Source organism: Zootoca vivipara, chromosome 5 (assembly GCF_963506605.1).
Source record: "Zootoca vivipara chromosome 5, rZooViv1.1, whole genome shotgun sequence".
Classification (NCBI taxonomy): domain Eukaryota; kingdom Metazoa; phylum Chordata; class Lepidosauria; order Squamata; family Lacertidae; genus Zootoca; species Zootoca vivipara.
The window spans coordinates 48,204,430-48,224,556 of record NC_083280.1 but is presented as its reverse complement, the minus strand read 5'-3'; the positions used below and the strand labels follow the sequence as shown (position 1 = coordinate 48,224,556).

The 20,127-nt window shown below is 40.2% G+C and overlaps 1 protein-coding gene across 10 annotated transcripts in view; it reads right to left on the bottom strand.

Annotated features, from left to right (window-relative positions):
* Positions 1-2,537: 2,537 nt before the first annotated feature.
* Positions 2,538-20,127, bottom strand: part of ADD3 (adducin 3) — a 106,737-nt gene continuing 89,147 nt past the window's right edge. For 9 of the 10 annotated variants that reach the window (XM_035134161.2, XM_035134156.2, XM_035134158.2 and 6 more), the window contains 9 exons: positions 19,681-19,824; positions 19,499-19,597; positions 18,936-19,115; positions 17,866-18,123; positions 16,480-16,599; positions 14,987-15,076; positions 13,604-13,727; positions 11,881-11,976; positions 2,538-6,065 (listed from right to left, as the gene is read on the bottom strand). In XM_035134161.2, coding sequence (XP_034990052.1) covers positions 5,773-6,065; positions 11,881-11,976; positions 13,604-13,727; positions 14,987-15,076; positions 16,480-16,599; positions 17,866-18,123; positions 18,936-19,115; positions 19,499-19,597; positions 19,681-19,824 — 1,404 coding nt within the window. In that variant the 3' untranslated portion in view covers positions 2,538-5,772. The remainder of the gene's footprint in view (positions 6,066-11,880; positions 11,977-13,603; positions 13,728-14,986; positions 15,077-16,479; positions 16,600-17,865; positions 18,124-18,935; positions 19,116-19,498; positions 19,598-19,680; positions 19,825-20,127) is intronic. The other variant, XM_035134162.2, reaches the window with a different exon arrangement.

Sequence of the window (20,127 nt, the reverse complement as noted above, 5' to 3'; positions counted from 1 at the left end):
ACTTGGCCCTCCAGATGTTTGAGACTACAATTCCCATCATCCCTGACCACTGGTCATGTTAGCTAGGGATGATGGGAGTTGTAGTCCCAAAACATCTGGAGGGCTGAGTTTGCCTATGCCTGTTTTGGCGGGTGGGATGGGAAGAGACTTAAGCATAGCAAACACTATCCATTTGTTTCCATGAATGGATCCAAACTTGCATCATACTAAGGGTGTCTTCAGAAACAGGACTGTTGATTTTTTAAAGAGACCTTAATATTATGTGATGATGTATACAATAAATGGAGTATCTATTTGTTTTAAACTGTCCCTCCCAGCATGATGGATCCTTCTACTTGACATACATTATAATAGAAATAATCCTGCAGTTGTTTATTTCATGATATGGAAATGTATAGGAATGTTTGGATCTAGGTAATGTTGCCTCTTAAAAGATGGTCCGTAGCACTCTGATACTCAGCTCCATTCTGCTCGTTTGTTTTAAACACCCTGACCTAAAATGCTTTGCCTGTTTGATGTGGAACCTGCATGTAAATCTAAAATGTGTGATTTGCATAGTTAGCTCTAAGATTTACATGCTGTCCCATGTGAATTTGATTTCAAAGCAGTTTATAATCACGTAACATCACATCATTTGCTCGCAAGTGTCCACTGCGAAGGGCTGCCCAGCAAGTGTGTATTACATGCACTTTCAGGGAAATGTATTTTATGTAGATTCTACATTAAAAATTCAATTTGTGTCTCCACCCAAGAACTTTGTATTGAAGTTGTCCTAAAATGGAGAGTAAATCTGCCTTGTTAAATGTGATATACTCTTGAGTAGATTATGGAACTTACATTCTAAAAAAAGATATATTCTGGGACCCAATACAGTTTGCAAAAGCAAGCATAATAATCTTAAAAGATTTTAAGGAAAATGTGTACATGTGTGTGGGAAGTGGGGGAAATCCTCTGAGATAAACATTCCATTTCTGGGTTTCCAACTGAGCTGATAAACATAGATGTCCAAAAAAGCCAGCTGTTCCCTTTCATCTGTTTGAAGTGCAACTGGAATAATGCCCACAGAGCCTCCACCAAAATACTTTCTTTGAAAGCAGCTTGCTAATTGTCTTTCAAGGGATTAATTCCACATACACACAAAAATGCAAAAGGGAGCAGATGCCACCTAATGGACATTGGTAGTATAGCCTTGCTATACTAGAGTCCCATGGACTGCAAGAAGATCAAACCTATCCATTCTTAAGGAAATCAGCCCTGAGTGCTCACTGGAAGGACAGATCCTGAAGCTGAGGCTCCAATACTTTGGCCAGCTCACGAGAAGAGAAGACTCCCTGGAAAAGACCCTGATGTTGGGAAAGATGGAGGGCACTAGAAGAAGGGGATGACAGAGGAGGAGATGGTTGGACAGTGTTCTCGAAGCTACCAACGTGAGTTTGACCAAACTGCGGGAGGCAGTGGAAGACAGGAGTGCCTGGCGTGCTCTGGTCCATGGGGTCACGAAGAGTCGGATATGACTAAACAACAAGTATAGCCTTGCACTGCATACACAGGACTGTATCAGGACTGGAAGAAAAGAACATTATTTTGTTTCAACTACGCCAGACCAACACAGCTACCTACCTGTAACTGTAATTATAATAATAATAATTTTCTTTTCTTCCAGTAGCACCTTAGAGACCAACTAAGTTTGTCATTGGTATGAGCTTTCGTGTGCATGCACACTTCTTCAGATACAGTATACTCTGCTCTGAATGGTTAATGTCTGTTGGGAGTGTATACACAAACAAGCAGAAGCAATTCTGGATCAGTTGCTATGAATGTAGAAGTCATATAGCAACACAGTCTCCTTGTTTCCAGACACTGCCTAATTTTTTAAAGTTTCTCTATGACAAGTAGAAGTCTACAAACCCAACTAGGGACATGCATTTATAATACTCTATCCTAACAACTGTGTATATTATGTGATTACAGAGTTCTAGACCAGGGGTCCCCAGACTTACCGTGCGGCGGGCTGGAGGGCAGGGGAGTGCGCGCCCATGCGCATGCGCACACGGGCGGGAAAAAATCGCCGAAAATCGCTTGTGCGCATGCGTATGGGCCTCCCCCGACCCGGAAGTGCACCAGAAATGACCTCTTCCGGGTCGGGAGAGGCCCATACGCATGCGCACAAAGGATTTTCGGCGATTTTTTGTCGATTTTTTAGATCGTCGCTGCGCCGCGCGCCGTGAGAGCGGGCGGCGGCAGCGGGCGGCGGGGGTCGTCGCGGGCCGGATTGGAAGGCCGATTGGGCCGCATCCGGCCCGGGGGCCGTAGTTTGGGAACCCCTGTTCTAGACCTTCTGAGGATAAAACTAAGTATAGAAAAATCACATATTTGTGTTTGCCATATGGTAATTTTGGAGTTCATTTTCTATTTTAAAAATAGAAGTTATTACTCTTAAACTATACAACTCCTGTCTTCTGCTACATATGATTGCTTTAAGCCTACAGGTTATGAAAGTTGAGGAATGCTGTAAATAAGTTAGTTTCCAAAATCCATGTATTTAAAATACTGTTTATTTGTGATTTAACATTAATTAGCATTACATCTATGAGCAATTTCCAACAACATTTATATTTTTTTCCACAGGACACAGAGTTGGCTGGCTCATTCTTTATGCCAAAGCAAGTAAATAGAGGCATTAGCAAAAAAAAAGGTGCAAATAGTTCACGGTTGAATTTTTAAAAAAATATTTACGCACATTGCATTCATTTAGATATATTTTTTTAAAGTTATGAAAAGCATAGTTCACAGGTTACTGTTTCTACATATGTTGTAATACAACACAAAAATGTAGAACATAAACAAAGTTAAGCAACTTATAGATTTCCACTATTTTTTTAAAAAAGAACACACTGATTCGAGTATTTTGAGATATCTAGAACAGGGGTTCCCAACAAAATTTTCTCAAGGACCCCTCATCGAGCCGCTATTGTGACAAGGACCCCCATTAATTCCTAATCCTAAAATTAAAAAGTGAGAGCCAAATTAAGAGTCTTTTTATATTTATACGTTTTTTACAGTTCTTCCTCTTCATCTGTAGGCCTTTGTCGTTTTAACGAACCACTTTTAAACCAATGGTCCATTTTTAACTACGCGAACTGTAGCTTCCGCAAAAAATGCTTTGTTTACAAACACTACTGTTTTGCAAAGAGTAGTACTGTTTTGCAAAAAGTATGCCGTTAGGTGGCGCTTTACAAACACTACTGTTTTGCAAAGAGTAGTACTGTTTTGCAAAAAGTATGCCATTAGGTGGCGCTTTACAAACACTACTGTTTTGCAAAGAGGCAGCGCGGCCAGGGAGGAGGGAGGGGAATGGAGAAGACAGGGTACCTGTGCAGTAGCGCACAAATGAAGCCGACGCGCGCAAAGCATCTTGGGGAGGTGAGCGTTAGTAGAATGCGCGCACTGCCTCTTTGCAAAACAGTAGTGTTTGTAAAGCGCCACCTAACGGCATACAGCAGAACTACTGCCTCTATCTAATTCTAGTTTTGCGCTAGACTCTGCTCATGGAGGAAGCGGCCAAAACAAAAAATCTGTTATCATACAAAATATATTTAATATATTTTTTATTCTAATAGCATATTGCGGACCCCTCTGGCATAGCTCGCGGACCCCTGGGGGTCCCCGGACCACCTGTTGGGAACCACTGATCTAGAATATCGTTTCCAGAGTCACTCCAGCGCTGCATTTTCACACTTACACAGTCAAAGCTAACCAGCCCTGCAACATGCTATAGTCAATTTTTTCATGCCAAACCACAACCCAGCCATATTTTAACAATCTATATACGGTATATATTTCAACTGGCAATCTGGGAGTCACATTGATATTTTGAGGTGTAGTTGCTCTTGTGGCTACTGATGAACAAAGGCTAGTTTAAAGGCCCTAGGCAAATTTCCATGTTAAGCATGTATTTACAGGTTTGAATTTTTCTTTCTTAAGTTTCAAAGCAAAATAAAGCTACCAGCAAAAAGGAGCAAGTGGCAGGATCAGCACCTATAGCGCTTGACTAATTGGTTCTCCTTGAGAAGGCAAAACTCAGATTAAAATTATCCCATTAAAATCAATGATAGCAAGGGGTGAACGTGTGGCGCCCCATATGAAAGCCTATACATTTTATATGAAACGGCTGTTCCATTAATTTAATAAAAAATACCCCCAAATCCATACCATATATTTTATGAAAAATAATCCACAAGCTACTATTCTCTTTACCTCCAACCCCTTATTCTTCCCATTTCACTTTCCCTTTTTCGGTTTTGTCTCCTTCATTTGGTTGTGGGCTTTTCCAGAGGATCAGTTGATAGTGCAACATAGATGCAGTTGCTTCTAAGCTGTTGCATGGAATCTAGACTCCATCCCTTGTGGAAGCACTTTTGCCATGGGCATTTTGCATTTTCCTGCACCTGGATGGCAATGTTCACTCGAACAAAGCAATCTTTGCCATTGGAGTGCTTTCGGAATGTAGCTGCATGAGTTTTACACTCTTCACCCGATGGCCTTGATATTCTGTCAACATGGTACCAGCACTCTATATCTGCAAAGAGGGAGCTCACAGAGGACTTGCAACTGAGTGTCTCAAGGCAAAGAGGGAAAGAAACCCCTTGTGGCTTTATCTTGACCAACAAGTAAGTCCTCAAGACTTTGCCCTGAGAATTTAGTTGGACGTGCTGCAGAAGTAACGCAGAATGGCTAAGGGACATACTTGGAACTGATCTCCTGGATAGGCCATATGTTAACAAGTTTATTTTTCTTCATTCAACAGCAATACCATGAGGAAAAAAATACAGTAAGATTTAAACCTGAATCCAGTTAAGTTTATACGCTTTCAACACCCAATAATCAGAGGTTCTGGATTCCTGAATTATATTTAAGTATACTCTACACCAAGCATCCTTAAATACATTCTATTGTTAAATGCTTGGTTTACATGCCTATAATACTTTATACTGAGTGGTATACAAAAAATTCAACGTATAAAATTCTTTTTCTGTTTTTGCCATAGTTAATCAATGTTAAGCGTATAAAATCCCCTTTATTGAAAAATAAGGGCTTTCTCCCTGCCCCCCCAACTGATAGAATAAAAAAAGTTTTCAAAAATTATATCTTACTAAAATTAAGTATTTGGCAAAAGTTATTATTGATGAATGCAATTTTTACAGAGTCTGTAAAATTCCAAATGCAATTCCTTTTGCAGTTTTCCCCTCTTAATATTATGTGCCAGTGTATCATAAATGACCTATGGTTGAAAAGGTGAGGTGAACAGCACCCTGTGAGGCAGGAGTAAAACAACTGCTATGGTCAAAATCACAATACTAAGAAATATCATCCAATTACAGAGCGAGGCAGTAGATTTAAAAAACAACATTATCTGATAACTCAACAGCTACCTTAGTGACACTGTGCTGAAGGTCTACTAATTGAGAAAACTCTCCATGTGTAACCATAAGGGTATTTGAAATTACAATAGTGCTATATTGGAACACCTGCCAGTGTTAGTTTGTGGTGGACCTATTAAGTATTTCAAACCCTCATAGTAATTCTTACACAAACTAATTAAGAGATGAATTCTTTGCTTCATTAAAATAACATTGTTTCTATTTAATTTTACTTTCCAGTTCTGCTTTTAGGTTAAGGCCCATTTTTCTGCACAACCCTACCTAACGTGACTAAAACGTGAACTAAAGCATGGGTTTGAAATGTGCAATGTAGCCTCGGAATGAACTGCACTCAGGCTTCCACCTTCTCCTTCTTTTTGTTCTTTTTTAGGAAAGATGGAGTACGGAACTTCTTCTTCTTCTTTGATGGTGATTTCGAAGGAGAGCCCTCAGGGGAAAGGGTCTCCTCAATTTTTTCAGAGGCCTTAATGGTGATCTCCACATTCTCTACAGTACTAGTGGTTAACTGGCTGACTCTGTGTGCAAGATCCTCGTCCACATCATGTGAATCTTCTTTGCCATTCATTATAACAGCCGGAATCTCCAGAGAGACGAGGTTAGCATCCTGTTGGTAATCATCATTTTCTGCAAAAAAGAGAGAAAGCAAACGGAGGCATTTTACTCTTTGTTATACTGATGGTTATGCAGCAATCCTGCACAGGTCTAAAATGCAAGCAGCATATTGGGACACTGAGAGAATAACTAGTAAAGCTCTCCTCCTTCCTCTACCAGCATCTTATTTTTGTTTAGGTATTTATATCCCACTTTCCCAGGCAAAATAATCTACAAAGTGATGTTTTCCTCTTGCCCCATGTTTTATTTGAACAAACAAGCCAGTATGTAATTCATTAGCTATATTAATTGTAGGATATGTGGAATCTGTGGGATGGAACACTGGGGCAGACAAGTCACAACAGTTCCTAGAGTGTCCACTAACAGGAACTCACCTGGAGGGACACCTGACTACAGGTCAGTTCCTGTTCCCTCAGACATGCAAATGAGTTGGATTAGACAAAAGCCCTAGCCTGCAATCACTCTCTCTCTTAGCTACTTCCTTCCTCGATGAGAACACATCTCCAGAGAATCTCCAGTTAGCATGGTTCTCACTCTAGGCCTGCAGCCAAGAGTGAGACCAAATGGAGTCTTACTTTACTAAGTAGTCTCTAGATGTATATATACTTGTAACTTTTCTAAGCAAGCCTGCCTTTCTGAGATTATGCTGTAACTCAGGATGAAACTGTAAGTAAACTCTATCTTATTTTATAAACACTGTGTTGTGTATTTCTTTTAAGAGGGACAAAGGGGACCTTTGCCAGGAAGTGTAATATTGAACTATAAAGTGTAATATTGTTATAGAGATTCTAGCGAATCTAACGCACATGCTTTGCTGCGCACAAAAGGGGAATGTCACTCTGCTGATATTGGAAGCTTGCTAACACAAGCTTGGATAGGATCTATCTAATAATATATCCTAATCCACATCCCTAACATTCCCATAAAGGGTTATTACGGCCCAGGACTGCGTATTTTTGTGTATTTTTGAAGGATTGCTTTGGATTGTGATTTTGAACTGAGTAGGATTTTTTCAGTTAGAACTTCCTGGTAAGCACATGGTCTATTGTTCTCCAGTGTGCCTAGGGGATTAGCTACCCCTCCCCTCCCTCAGAGTTTACAGCACTGAGAACTCAGAGGCAGTGAAGATTATTTTGCATTTTGAGATATTTTTAGAGATTTTGATTTTGGAATTTTTGGCAAATTTTTGAATTTTGAGAAATTTTTAGAATTTTGAGATTCCAAGATGGCTTTTGCAGATTTTGATAGTGGAGTTAAGCCAGGATTCATGGCTCTAGATGATGACAATTATGTATTTTGGAAACAACGCCTGATAGCATTTTTAGATGCAAGGAATGTTTTGGATGCCATTGAAAAACCTATGCCTACTGGCACAACAGCAGAGGATTTAGCCAAGATAGCAAATTGGAAACGCATGAACAGCGAGGCCAGATACATAATTTTGAGTGGACTTCGCAACAGGCATCTAACATCAGTTAATAGCAAAGATGATGCAGCTAAAATCTTAAAAGATATTGAGCGCAGGTATGGAGCATCTACTAAGAACTCCTACAGGAATTTGATGAGCAAATTAACTGCGCTGAGGATGAATTCAAGAGAAGAATTCACTGACCATATCAGCAAATTTAGTGAAATTGTTCAGAGGATTGATCTTACTCCTAAAGCCCTTGATGAAGAAACAAAGGTTTCATTTTTGATAGCATCTCTAGGACCAAGCTTCAGTTCATTCAAGAGTTGCATGGATCACAAAAAGGACCTGACTTTTGAAGAACTGATTGATCATTTGAGAGAGGAATGCAGAGATTACCTTGATTCTTTAGAAAGGAATACAGGGAGAAAGGACACTAATTATGCTTCCAAGCATTTCCAAAGGTCCAGACAAACGCCAAAGGAAATAATTTGCTTTAACTGCAGTTTAAAAGGGCACATGGCGAAGGAATGCCGGGCACCTAGGAATAAATCCCGCCCCTTTCCACCAAAAGGCGAAAAGAAGGGGGGTCGTGGGCGTGCAATGATATTGCAAGAAAGAAATGTAGCTTTGAAGGAAAGCGCAATAAGTGGCTTCTGGACAGTGCAGCAAGCAGCCACTTCTGTTATAAAAGGGAATATTTCAATGAAATAGACAATAATAAACAGTCTGAGATTGAAATTGCTGATGGAAATGTTATAAAGTCAATAGGTGCAGGATCTTTGAACTTGAATTTCAAAGTGAACAATGAGTCTTTTGATACTACAGTGAGTAATGTTAAGTATGCACCAAAGCTGAACTGTAATCTAATAAGTGTGTCTAGCTTGGACAAGAAAGGTTTTGAAATTATATTTAAAAATGGACAATGCAATGTGATAAAAGATGGTGAAGTGTTTATTCAAGCCAAACTAATCAATGATGTGTATGAGATTGATATTTCAGAGAATGAGTCTGCAAGGGTTGCACAACCCAGCAGAAAGGATCAACCAGATCTGGAACTCTGGCACAAAAGGCTTGGACACAGGGATACCAACCTTATCCTGAAAATGCAGAAGGAAAATCTGGTAAAAGGTCTACAGGTAAAGAATTGCAGTACACCAATGCCAAACTGTACAACTTGCATAACTGAAAAGGCAGTCAAGCCTTCCTTCCCACGTTGTACAGAGAAGAGAAGCACAAAAGTCATGGACACTGTTCATACTGACCTATGTGGTCCGCTGAATGTACCTTCCCTAGGAAACAATAAGTACATTCTGATATTTATAGATGACTTCTCAAGATATTGTGTTGGATATTTTCTAGAAGAAAAGAGTCAGACACCGGAATTGTTCAAACTGTACTTAAACATGGTGAAGAACAAATTCCAGAGAGCTCCTTCCACCTTAATTTCGGATAATGGTGGAGAGTTTTGCTCACGGCAGATGAAGGCCATCATGGCACAAGAAGGCATAGCACATGTAACTACAGTTGCTTACACGCCTCAACAGAACTCCATTGCTGAGAGAAAGTTTAGGTCTATTATGGAGATGACAAGGTGCATGTTAAAAGAGGCCAACTTGTCACAGAAGCTATGGGGTGAAGCGGCGAATACGGCGATTTATTTGCAAAACAGATTGCCTACAAAGGGTGCAGAACGCACACCATTTGAACTTTGGCACGGGAGAGTCCCAAGTCTGCAGCACATACGTGTGTTTGGAAGTGTCTGTTATTACCACGTGCCCAAAGAGCGCAGACACAAGCTTGACTCCAGAGCAAAAGCAGGTATCCTGGTTGGATATGCTCCTGGAGGAAAGGGATATAGAGTTCTAGATCCAAAGAGTGGCAGAGTAGACCCATACCATGTGGTTCATTTTGATGAACTAGGAAAGTTTGATACAAAGAACACTGTTATTGACTGTTCTAGAGAGTCACCAGATGAAGAGTTTATAAGTTTTCCTTTAGCACAAGGAACTAATATACCTTCTAGTGTCACAACACCCCCTACAGGCGACACCCCAGAAGACGCAGAGGTCCAGACCCCTGGCGGCACCAGAGACGAAGAGGAGGAGCTGTACGTGGACATGCCAGCGTTGGAGGAGGATGAGGATGCTGATGCGGTTGCACAACCAGAGGTCAGATGCTCATCCAGAACCAACAAGGGCGTTCCGCCACTACGACTGTCCTACTTTGCAGGGTCGGCGTCTCCACCAGAACCTTCCACTTGGGAAGAGGTAGAGCAGATGCCAGCCACCGAAGCCAGTCTCTGGAGGAAAGCCGCGCAGGAGGAGATTGACGCACTGCACAAGAACAAGACCTGGACACTCACAGAATTACCTGCTGGTAAGAAAGCAATTGGGAGCAAATGGGTGTTCAAGGTTAAAAGGGGTTCAGAAGGGGAGGTGCAACGTTACAAAGCAAGACTAGTGGCACAAGGTTTTTCACAGCAATATGGCCACGACTATGACCAAGTCTTTGCACCGACAGTAAGATACAGTAGCGTAAGATTACTTTTAAGCATCGCAGCATCAAAAGGGATGGAGGTGAAACACATCGATATAGCTACTGCGTTTTTGCATGGGGAAATTTCTGAAGAAATTTACATGAAGCAGCCTAAAGGTTTTATAAAGCCAAATGAGGCACATTTGGTTTGCAAGCTTCAAAAGGGACTGTATGGTTTAAAACAAGCAGCCAGAGCCTGGAACTTGAAATTGCATGGAATGCTGGTGAAACTTGGGTACAAGCAAGGTGAAGCTGACAAGTGTTTGTACACTAAGCAGAGTAATGGACAATTTTCTTATATTCTTGCCTTCGTTGACGACCTTTTAATCGCAACGTCAAATGACAGGGATTATAAAAATGTAGTCCAGCACCTCAACAAGGAAGTGCAAGTGAAGGAATTAGGACCAGTTGAGTATTACCTTGGGATTCAAGTGGAAAGAGAACAGGATGGTTCATTTCTACTTAATCAGAAGCAAAAGATAATTGAACTGTTGGAGAGTATGCAATTGCAGGATGCAAAACCCGTCGACACCCCGATGGCTACAGACTTCTTAAAGAACCAAGAGGATTCGAAGCTGCTGCCAAACAACACCGAGTATCGTTCAGCGATTGGTAAACTTTTGTATTTAGTTACCACGTGCAGACCTGATTTAGCCAATGCAGTAGGGATTCTCAGCAGGAAAGTGAGTAGTCCCACTGAGCATGATTGGGTTGGTGTGAAGAGGGTGGTTCGATATCTTAAGGGTACAATGGATTGTAAATTAAAGTTACCAGCTGTCAGTGACCCTAAGCTCATTGGGTACACTGATGCTGACTGGGCGGGTGATAATTCTGATTATAAATCCACAAGCGGGCATGTCTTTATGTATGGGGGCGGAGCTATCACATGGGGCAGTTATAAACAGAAATGTATAGCTTTATCGTCTACAGAATCGGAATATGTTGCGGCTACAGAAGCGTGCAGAGAGATTTCCTGGCTGGACCAACTCCTAACAGACTTTGGCGTGGAGAGAAAGGAACCTATAAGCCTGCTGGAGGACAACCAAAGCTGTCTAAAGCTGGCGCAGAATGAGAAGTTCCTAGCACGCTCAAAACACATTGGGGTCAGGTACCACTACGTTCGCCAGATGATACAAGATGGACTTGTCGAACTGTCGTACTGCTGCACATCGGAGATGACAGCAGACATCCTAACAAAACCCCTGCCAAGACAGAGTTTCCAGAACCTGCGTGTCAAGCTGGGACTCTTGGGTGGTTGAATAAAGTTGCTTATGTTTTGTTTTGTATGTAATGAATGTTGTGAATTGCCTGAGAAGGGGTTTGTGGGATGGAACACTTGGATAGGATCTATCTAATAATATATCCTAATCCACATCCCTAACATTCCCATAGAATCAAGGTTTCCAGCTATGTCCTAGCCACAACTGGACACTTACAGACAGTGTATCTGAATAGAATGTGATGCAGTGACAATTCCAACAGAGCAACAGCATAGACTGTTATGTTAGCCTTGTATTATGAGCCAATGCACACATATAACCCTGGGAAAGAAATGCGAGTGCTTTCTCCAAATGATATGAACACAAATTGTTGCAGGAACAGGAGATCAACATGGTGTTGAAACTGTTCTGAAGTGACCTGTTCTGAAGAATGAATGAGATTATAGGTAAACCTACCCTATTTAGAGAGAAGATATTGGATTTTTAACTTTTGATAAATCCGGTAGGATTCTTAAAAGATGTAGCTCAAGAAAATAAATCATAGTCTTCACATATTGGCAAGATGACTATATTTTCATTTCCTGATCTAAGTAATTAAAAGTAATTGGCAAGGAAGCGTGTAACAGGCTTACGATACTGCATAGGACATTACATTGTATACCTTCTACTTTTTCAGGGACATTTTGTGGGGACTGAGTTTGAGAATTAATTTGTGAAACAGATGACCCATCATCTGAGAATAATTCCTGATCAGCATCTGTAGGACAAGAGCTTGAATTAGTAAAAGCCATGCCAAAATGAAATAAATGCAAAGAGATCAGTGTACGTTAGTGCATACAAAACACAAGCAACTTCACTAGCACTGACCTGATTAGTATAATTATATGTGTTAACATTAGTATAATTTCATCCTATTAATAACCCAAACTTAGTATATTATAACACACTCTATATGGTCCCAATTATTTAGAAGTTTTCCATGCAAACATATGTTGGTTACTATACAAAATAGACAGAACAAACTATGCAACGTTAGTGTTGAAAATGCTAGTGTTAGACAACAGCAAATTAGCAATTAAAGTTCCTTATCAGATGCTTTGAATGAAGATGGGTGGAAAAGTTTTTGTAATGCAATATTTTTACCTTTGAATCTTTATGCTTTCAAAAATAAGAAATGGGCAAGTTAGAAGTTTGCTAGCAATAATATCAAGATTGAAGACAAGAGAAAATACTACTGTCAGACTGTTTTAGCTTGAGAAATTATGATTTAAAGATACTTACCTTTAACCCTGCTGATTGTACTACTTTATTGACCTGATACTAATTTCTAAGGCAAGGAGACAATCCTTTGTTTTCAGATGCCGACATAACAGCAACATGAGAAAGCAATACAACTGTGTAACAGATGCCACCCTTCCTTTCTATATAAGCCCTTTTATAGGACTATGAAATTTAACAAGGGTCCAGTTTTAAAATTTACCTAAGACTACTAGAAGTAGTGAGAGTAAAATTAGGGCTGCCATACGTCCGGTTTTTTTCTGGACACTACCAGGATTTCAAAGGTGGAATTAACATCCGGGGGGAATTTCCGAAAGGCAGCACTTTCTGGTGGATCTTAGGCAATTCTGAGAAAAGCTCAACAACTTTCGGGGTGTCCTGGTTTTTACTTTTTGAAATATGGGAATCTTAGTAAAATAGCATGTTTAAAGGGTTTGGTGGCGAAGGGTAAAAAAAGATGGCCGTCCAGTCCTAAAGAAACTGCCCTGGTCCCCTTGGATTGGAGCAACTATTGGCCAGTTGTAAATACTCTCCTCCTTGGGGAAGGTGGTTGAGAGTGCAGTGGCTGGGAAAACTGCAAGCATTCTTGGAGGACAGGTTATTCACATCCATTCCAATCCGGGTCCAGGCTTGGCCATAGGACTGAGTTGTCTTTGGCCACCCTGATGGACAGTAAGCAAAGGGGAGTGCAATCTTGCTCCTTCATCTCTCTGTGACTTTCAATACTACTGAGCACAGTATCCTCCTGGATTGGCTCCATGGAATGGAGTGAACCCTGATCAAGTCAAGATTAGATTCCCTTAGAACTACAAATCACATAGATCAATGGATATTAAAACACAAAATGAATCAAAGTAAGGGGCAGCATAACATTCAAGATTTTACTGGTCACAACACAGCATAGCACTACAGAGAAGAAAGTTGTGAGAAACAAATTCTTGCCAGAAGAGATTCAGGCCTTTAAAAAGTGGAGTTATTGAAGCTTCCATTGATATTATTGAATGTAATGGCTCTTAGTTTAAAAATTTAAATCATTTTTGGTGAATTTAAACTTCACTAAATCTTTACCTGAATATTCTCCATCACCACTTTATCAGAACACTCACCATCTACTCCTTGTTGCTTGCGTTCGATTGTCCGCTTGTACTCTTCCAGTTCCTTTTCAGTGAGATGACTGAATGGGTTGGGAGGGGCTGGTGGGGCATGCTCATCTTCTTCAAACTGCATTGGCTGGAAGAAAAAAAAATAAAATAAATTAAAGGGGATAAAGTCAATAAAAAAACAAGCACATTAAACAATTACAAATGAGCCTTTTGCTGGTAATAGGATCCTTCAAAATAAGAATCTGAAAGAAGTGCAGCATTTTTTAAAACCATCAGCAGAACAGAGAATTGTAGAGTTAGAAGGTACCATGAGGGTCATCTAGTCCAACCCCCTGCAATGCAGGAATATTTTGCCCAACATGGGGCTCGAACCCATGGCCCTGAGATCAAAATCTCATGCTCTACCAACTGAGCTACCATATTTTTCTGTGTATAAGACTAGGTTTTTACCCTAAAAATAATGTCAAAAATTTGGGGCGTCTTATACACGGATACATCTCCCCCCATTTTCTTAAATTGGAGTCCCCCAAAATCTTATACATGGGGGCATCTTATAGACGGAAAAATATGGTAATTGCTTCAATTACTAGGTTAGTGAACTTACAGAAAGCGGCTTTAATCAATACCAGGTTCCAGTCAAAACAAACTTTAAAGACTTGTAGAAAGCTTGCCCAGCATTGTTGTTTCAAGAATCCTACAATTTTCATAGCAGTTGTCCACCTGATCTCATAATACATCTACCTCATGTTGCGTACAAGATCCGTTCCGGAGCCCCGTATGCAACATGAGAAGTCCTGAACATGAAGCGCCACGTCTGCGCATGTGCACGGCATGATTTGGCGCTTCTGCGCATTACATCAATCGTCGCATCTGTGCATGCGCAAACTGCCGAACCTGGAAGTAACCCGTTCCGGTACTTCCGGGTTCGGCGCATACGTATCCCATGTCGTACGCAACCTGAAGCATATGTAACTAGAGGTATGACTGTATGTATTATGGTTAAGATGAAAACGGGGGCACAATCCTATCTTCAGTGAAAAATCAAATCACATAAATTATTGCTTCTCTAAAAACTCTTTACAAATATTTTAAATAGGACTGGTGGTTTTAAAATCTGCTTCTGCTTTGTATGAAGAGTATTACAAAAGCAAGGAGAGAATCATATAAAATGTGGAGAATCATATAAATGCTGAACATGCTTTAGATCAGGCTTCCTCAACCTCAGCCCTCCAGATGTTTTTGGCCTACAACTCCCACGATCCCTAGCTAGCAGGACCAGTGGTCAGGGATGATGGGAATTGTAGTCTCAAAACATCTGAAGGGCCAAGGTTGAGGAAGCCTGCTTTAGATGTTATATGCTTAACTCAGACAATGGATAACACTTACAACACTGGGCTTTTTATCCACTACGATTCCAGCAAGCAACTGAGACTGTGGACCTGCAGTTTTTAAGTCATACCGATTTTGCTCCCGAATCTGGAAGGGGGGAAAGCAGAAGGGTTTTGAAAAGCCTTTTCACAAGCACACTGATGTATCAGGAACCTCAAACTTCATATGGGTCACAGAAAACAGATACTATAGTTAATCTATTACTTTACTGTTATTTGTTTTCATTCTAGTCAATCTGCTCTAAAATGGTTACATAGTCATTTTAGAAAAAGCCAATGCCAAGTGTATTTACATTTTTGCTTCAACACGCATGAAATATTATCTATATCCAAATTGCATGCTATTATTAACCCGGCGTTTTAGTCTTCCTTTCCATATAGTTAGATTTAGGAATCAAGAGTAGAAAGTTTGATTAAAAAGCAGGGAGTTCTCAGGCAAGACATATACATTTACAACGTTGAATTTTTACTAAGTTGGCAAATTATCAGTCTGCTCTTCTTTTGTTCCAGAATATCTATTATGACCCAGCTTCAATGTCATGCCATGGCACTGCTGTAGTCTAACATTATTTCTCCTCCTGCTGCTGCTTATGTTGTCAGTAGAGTACGTGTAAATCGAGATAGAACCTCTGTGATTATTCTCTGTCTCCTGTTGCACCAGCTGCCCTGACAATACAGCTCCATGGTGCACAGCTAGGGACACAATGAAAGTTAACTGAAACATAGCCTCCCACTTTGACACTCCTCTACCTCAAGTTTGCCAGAGAAAGTTGCATGCCTAGAACAGATAATTCCTTTTTAAGCCAATGTCTGAGTGACACTGCCATACTGATCTTTTCCAAGAAAAAAGTGATCTCTTCTGAACTAAGTTGACTTGCTCAGGATAGTGGCAAACTCTTTTGATTACAAGCAGATGTGAAGTAAGAAATTCCCAGAACTTCTGCACGAAACATTTTGTGTCTGGCAGGACAATAATTTCCCAGGGTGGAGCTTGAATTAGTATGAAAACAGAAAAATGAATTGGGGAGTGAAAGCAGCCAACAGTCTGCATTTACAAAGAGCCTCTTGTCATTATTCCTCATTGCCATTGTTAAATGCATTGGCTCACTGGGAAATAAGCAGGCAGAAGAGTGTGAGGTTTCTGGCTACCACAGCAGGCTCTTTCTAAAAACTTATAAAGAAGGAATCTCCAAAATAGTGTAATGTTAAAAATAGCACAGAAGAAAATCCCACCTTAAACATTTTTCTTCTGATCAAAATATGGTTTTTGATGGGCATTTAAAAGCAATTTTTCAGAACCAAACTAAGGACAATTTTAGCAAGTTCCTGTTCCACTTAAAGCTACCTTTAAGCTACCAGTAATATTGCATTATATTTTAGATGTTACTGAAAAGTTTTGTAATGCTTCTCAAACAAGCAGAGTAAGTTAGGTACTGATTATTTTCAAGAAGCAAATAAGCTTATGTCTTCAAGAAACCTGCCTTGCCTTACCTTATTCCTCTTTTCCAGTACATCACTTGGATTTGTATTCATTGGAACAAACTGGTTTGGATCCTCAATTTTGATTGGAGTTCCTCCACTAAGCTTAGATGAATCTTCAGCTTTTATCCACTTGGAAAGAAAAAGAGAAATAAGGAAGAATGTTATTGGAAGCGAGGATATTGCAATTTAGTAGTTGGTAAAGGCTAGGGGACATTTCAGGGCAATGGGGTTTATATTAAATTATCCAAGTGACCTAATAATAATCCATTGCCATGCCACTTAGCTTTTCAGTATATCATTTCATCAGGATATTTATATGTGTAATGGTCCTCTAGCTTGAATAGCATTTAGGTATTTTTAATTAAGTACCTGAAAAGGACTGACATTTGAATACTGACGTAGCAAGGATACTTGCTACAGTACTTCCGCTGCCAAAAATACTATAATGAAGGACTGAACATCCACTTTATTTCTTAATTACCTGGATAACTATCCCTCCTAACCAGGGATTTTTATCATTCCTTTCAAGCAGTACTTCTCATAATGAAAATTGCTGATAGAAACTACAAGGCATTGTTGCATTTGTTAAGCCACCACTGGGTGGAGCTGATCTTTTAAAGTTGAATTTATGTTGTGGTCAGATGCCTTGCATAATACTTGTTTTTCATACATGCGCTCTGGAAATTATTCATTTTATTAAATTTATATCCTGTCTTTCCTCCCAAGGACCCCAGGGTTAGAAACAATGAAAACAACTTTTTAAAAAATCCAATATGGATACAGACTGGGGAAGGCTCATTGAAGAAGGAAAGTCTTCAGCAAGTGCTAAAAACACAGCAGAGATGGCTTCTGTGCAATGTTCACAGGGAGGGAATTCCAAAAGGTGTAGGTGCTGTCACACCAAAGGCCTAATTCCTGCTTTGTGCAGGACGGAGATCCAGTGATAATGGTATCTGCAATAGGCTTCACCTGCAGAGCACAGGGTTAAGACCATCTTTCATGTATCCTGGTCTCCAGCTATATAGGGCTTTATGCATCAAAACCAGCACCCTGAACTTGGCAGGGAATTGAAGAGAATAAAATACCATATTTGGGACAGTGCACAGGAATACTATTCTTTTTACCACAACACAGAATCATAGAACTGGAAAGGTTCCTCTTTTTGAAGATGGAGACAACATTTGCCCGCCTGATTATTGGCAGAACTGCTGTCAAAATATGCCATCCACACTTACTGCTCCTTGTTTATCAAAGTAGGCTGGCTCTTTCAAAATTGTAGCTCATTCATGGAATCCACCACAGAATCATAACTTCTATCATACAGGTCACTGTATGGGCCTATTCCCACCCACCCCTTTTGGTATATTCCATCCCCATCACTAGGGAGCTGCTTACTGTGGTTTTAGTCCGGGGACTTGTTTCCCCATTCCGGGATTCTTCGGGAACATCTACTTTCAAATATGTATTTGGAGAATTCAACCATCTTGTCTTCTCCCGCTGCTGCTTTTGTGCTAGGAATTTGAGAGGGGAAATTGGAACTGAATCGTCATCAAAGGAAAAGGCAGTCACGGTGGCTGGGATCTCAACATCACTCTTGTGCCTGGGCTTCTCCCTCACAAGAGGCTGTCGATAAGCATAGCCTGTTCTGTAACCCTGTGCAAGAGGGGGAAAGTTTTATACACTGCGCCTGGACAATAAAATCTTTGGCATAAAATTAATCCTAAATCATAATTAATTTTCAGGTGGTAATTTCAACCTCACCCCCATCCCAACTCAAACTGTGACAATATATGTTAACAGTTTCAACACCTTTGTATCCTAACACTAAATGCCAAACAATTATTTAAAGACTGCAGAACAAGTATGGTATGGCAGCACAGTAGCTCTACATCATAGGCCCCACAGAAAGCGAGTAACTCCTTATACAGAGATAGCAGAGTCCAATAAATAAAAAGTGGGTAGGAGATCAGAGATTCTCTATTATGGACCAAACCACTACCTCACTACCTTAGCCAATCTAGTGTGTCCTAGTTCACATATAATGCTAAACAAAACTATGGCTAAGCATGGACATACAAGTGTATGATACTCTCTGGAAAACTCATTGCCACTTAGCTCCTCCTCAGTCCTGCTGCCACTGGGCTACTCGGAGCTCAACCATGGTTTAGCTTAGTGTTACATCTGAACCCAAGCTCCTGGTTTGTGTCACTCCAGAGAAACCAGAAGCTGTAGCTAAGGTTTGGACTCTGCTTACCTCCTGTGGTTTGTCTGGGAGGAGTTTGTCATGAGCATGGATATAAATTGAACTTGAATGTTGACTTATAAACCTACTTCATGTTGCTATTTCTTTTTCAGGTGTCTTATTTACAGGAAAAAAGTGACAGCATAATTTCTTATGGAACAATCCCATGGGGAGCAACTTGTTCAAAGTACTGAGAACTTGTAGATTAGACAGATGAACGCACCAGGTTGTCCAGCATTCTCATCAGTGCTTCAAACTCCTGTTCTCCAACTTTCCACTTGAACTGAGAGGCCATATTAACTCCTCCTCCTCCAGATGCTACCAGATTGTGTGTGAAAGGTTTATACTTCTGTAAGTCTAGGATAAGAAGATTGTCTACGCCGCCTGCAGCCAGTGCATGTACCTGTGACATAAAGGACTCAGTTATTACAAATTTTTCCAAGTACTATTTGAAGGGTGAATATATAGCCTTCTTGAATTTTCTGGAAAGAAAATGCATGCTAATATTCTTCTTTTCAATATGTTAACATGTACAAACATGATAGCTATCTTGCAAAGTGCATTACCCACTACTAGATACTAGGACAAGGGCTGTGTAGCTTCTGTGTACAGCTCACTGTTGGTGTTCCTAGTATATGTTAAACATAGATTTCATTTTCTCTCCTGGATTTCCAGTAAGTAGCTGTTAGTAGCAAGCATCCTATTAAAACACACACAAACAATATTTTTTAGAAGCCAGCATTTATATAGCATTTAAAATGCTTCACATCTCTCTGTCTCTCTCACCTGTGTTTCACAAGCTATTTGCACATTATAGATGTAGTGGAAAGCTTCCTCTAAAGTCTCTCCGAGTGCTACTACCCCATGGTTTCTCAAGACCAGCACCTAAGGAATGGAGACACTTGTAAGTGACAGAAACTGAGTAAGGTTAGAAACCTTGAACAAAAACATTAACTAGAGTGGAATACCTTACAGCTTGGCCCAAGAACTTTCTGGAGTTGAAGTCTTTCTTCTGCTTCATCCAGAGATCCTTGATAATTGTAGTATGCAATATCTCCTAGAATGAGAGCCTCCTGAGAGATAGGAAGTATACCACACTTCATGGAAGAAACCTGTTTCAAAGAAATAACGCTTGTAACATGGAACAAATGTGAAAACTCTTTAATTTTCAAGTGACACTGAAAGTACCTGTTTAATAACTTTAGTTCACCACTATCTGAAAATTAGGAGAACAAGGATTCCTACCTAGTTGATAGCAGACTATCAATAGTTTGTGGGAGTTTTATGGATGGATTGCCATCATATGGATTTTGAAGCAAATGTGGACAAGGCAGATGGTTTCAGAATTATATAGTTCAAGTAAATGGGGAGTTCTAAAAAAAAAGACTAAGGGTTGTATCTAATGGTGTCCCTCT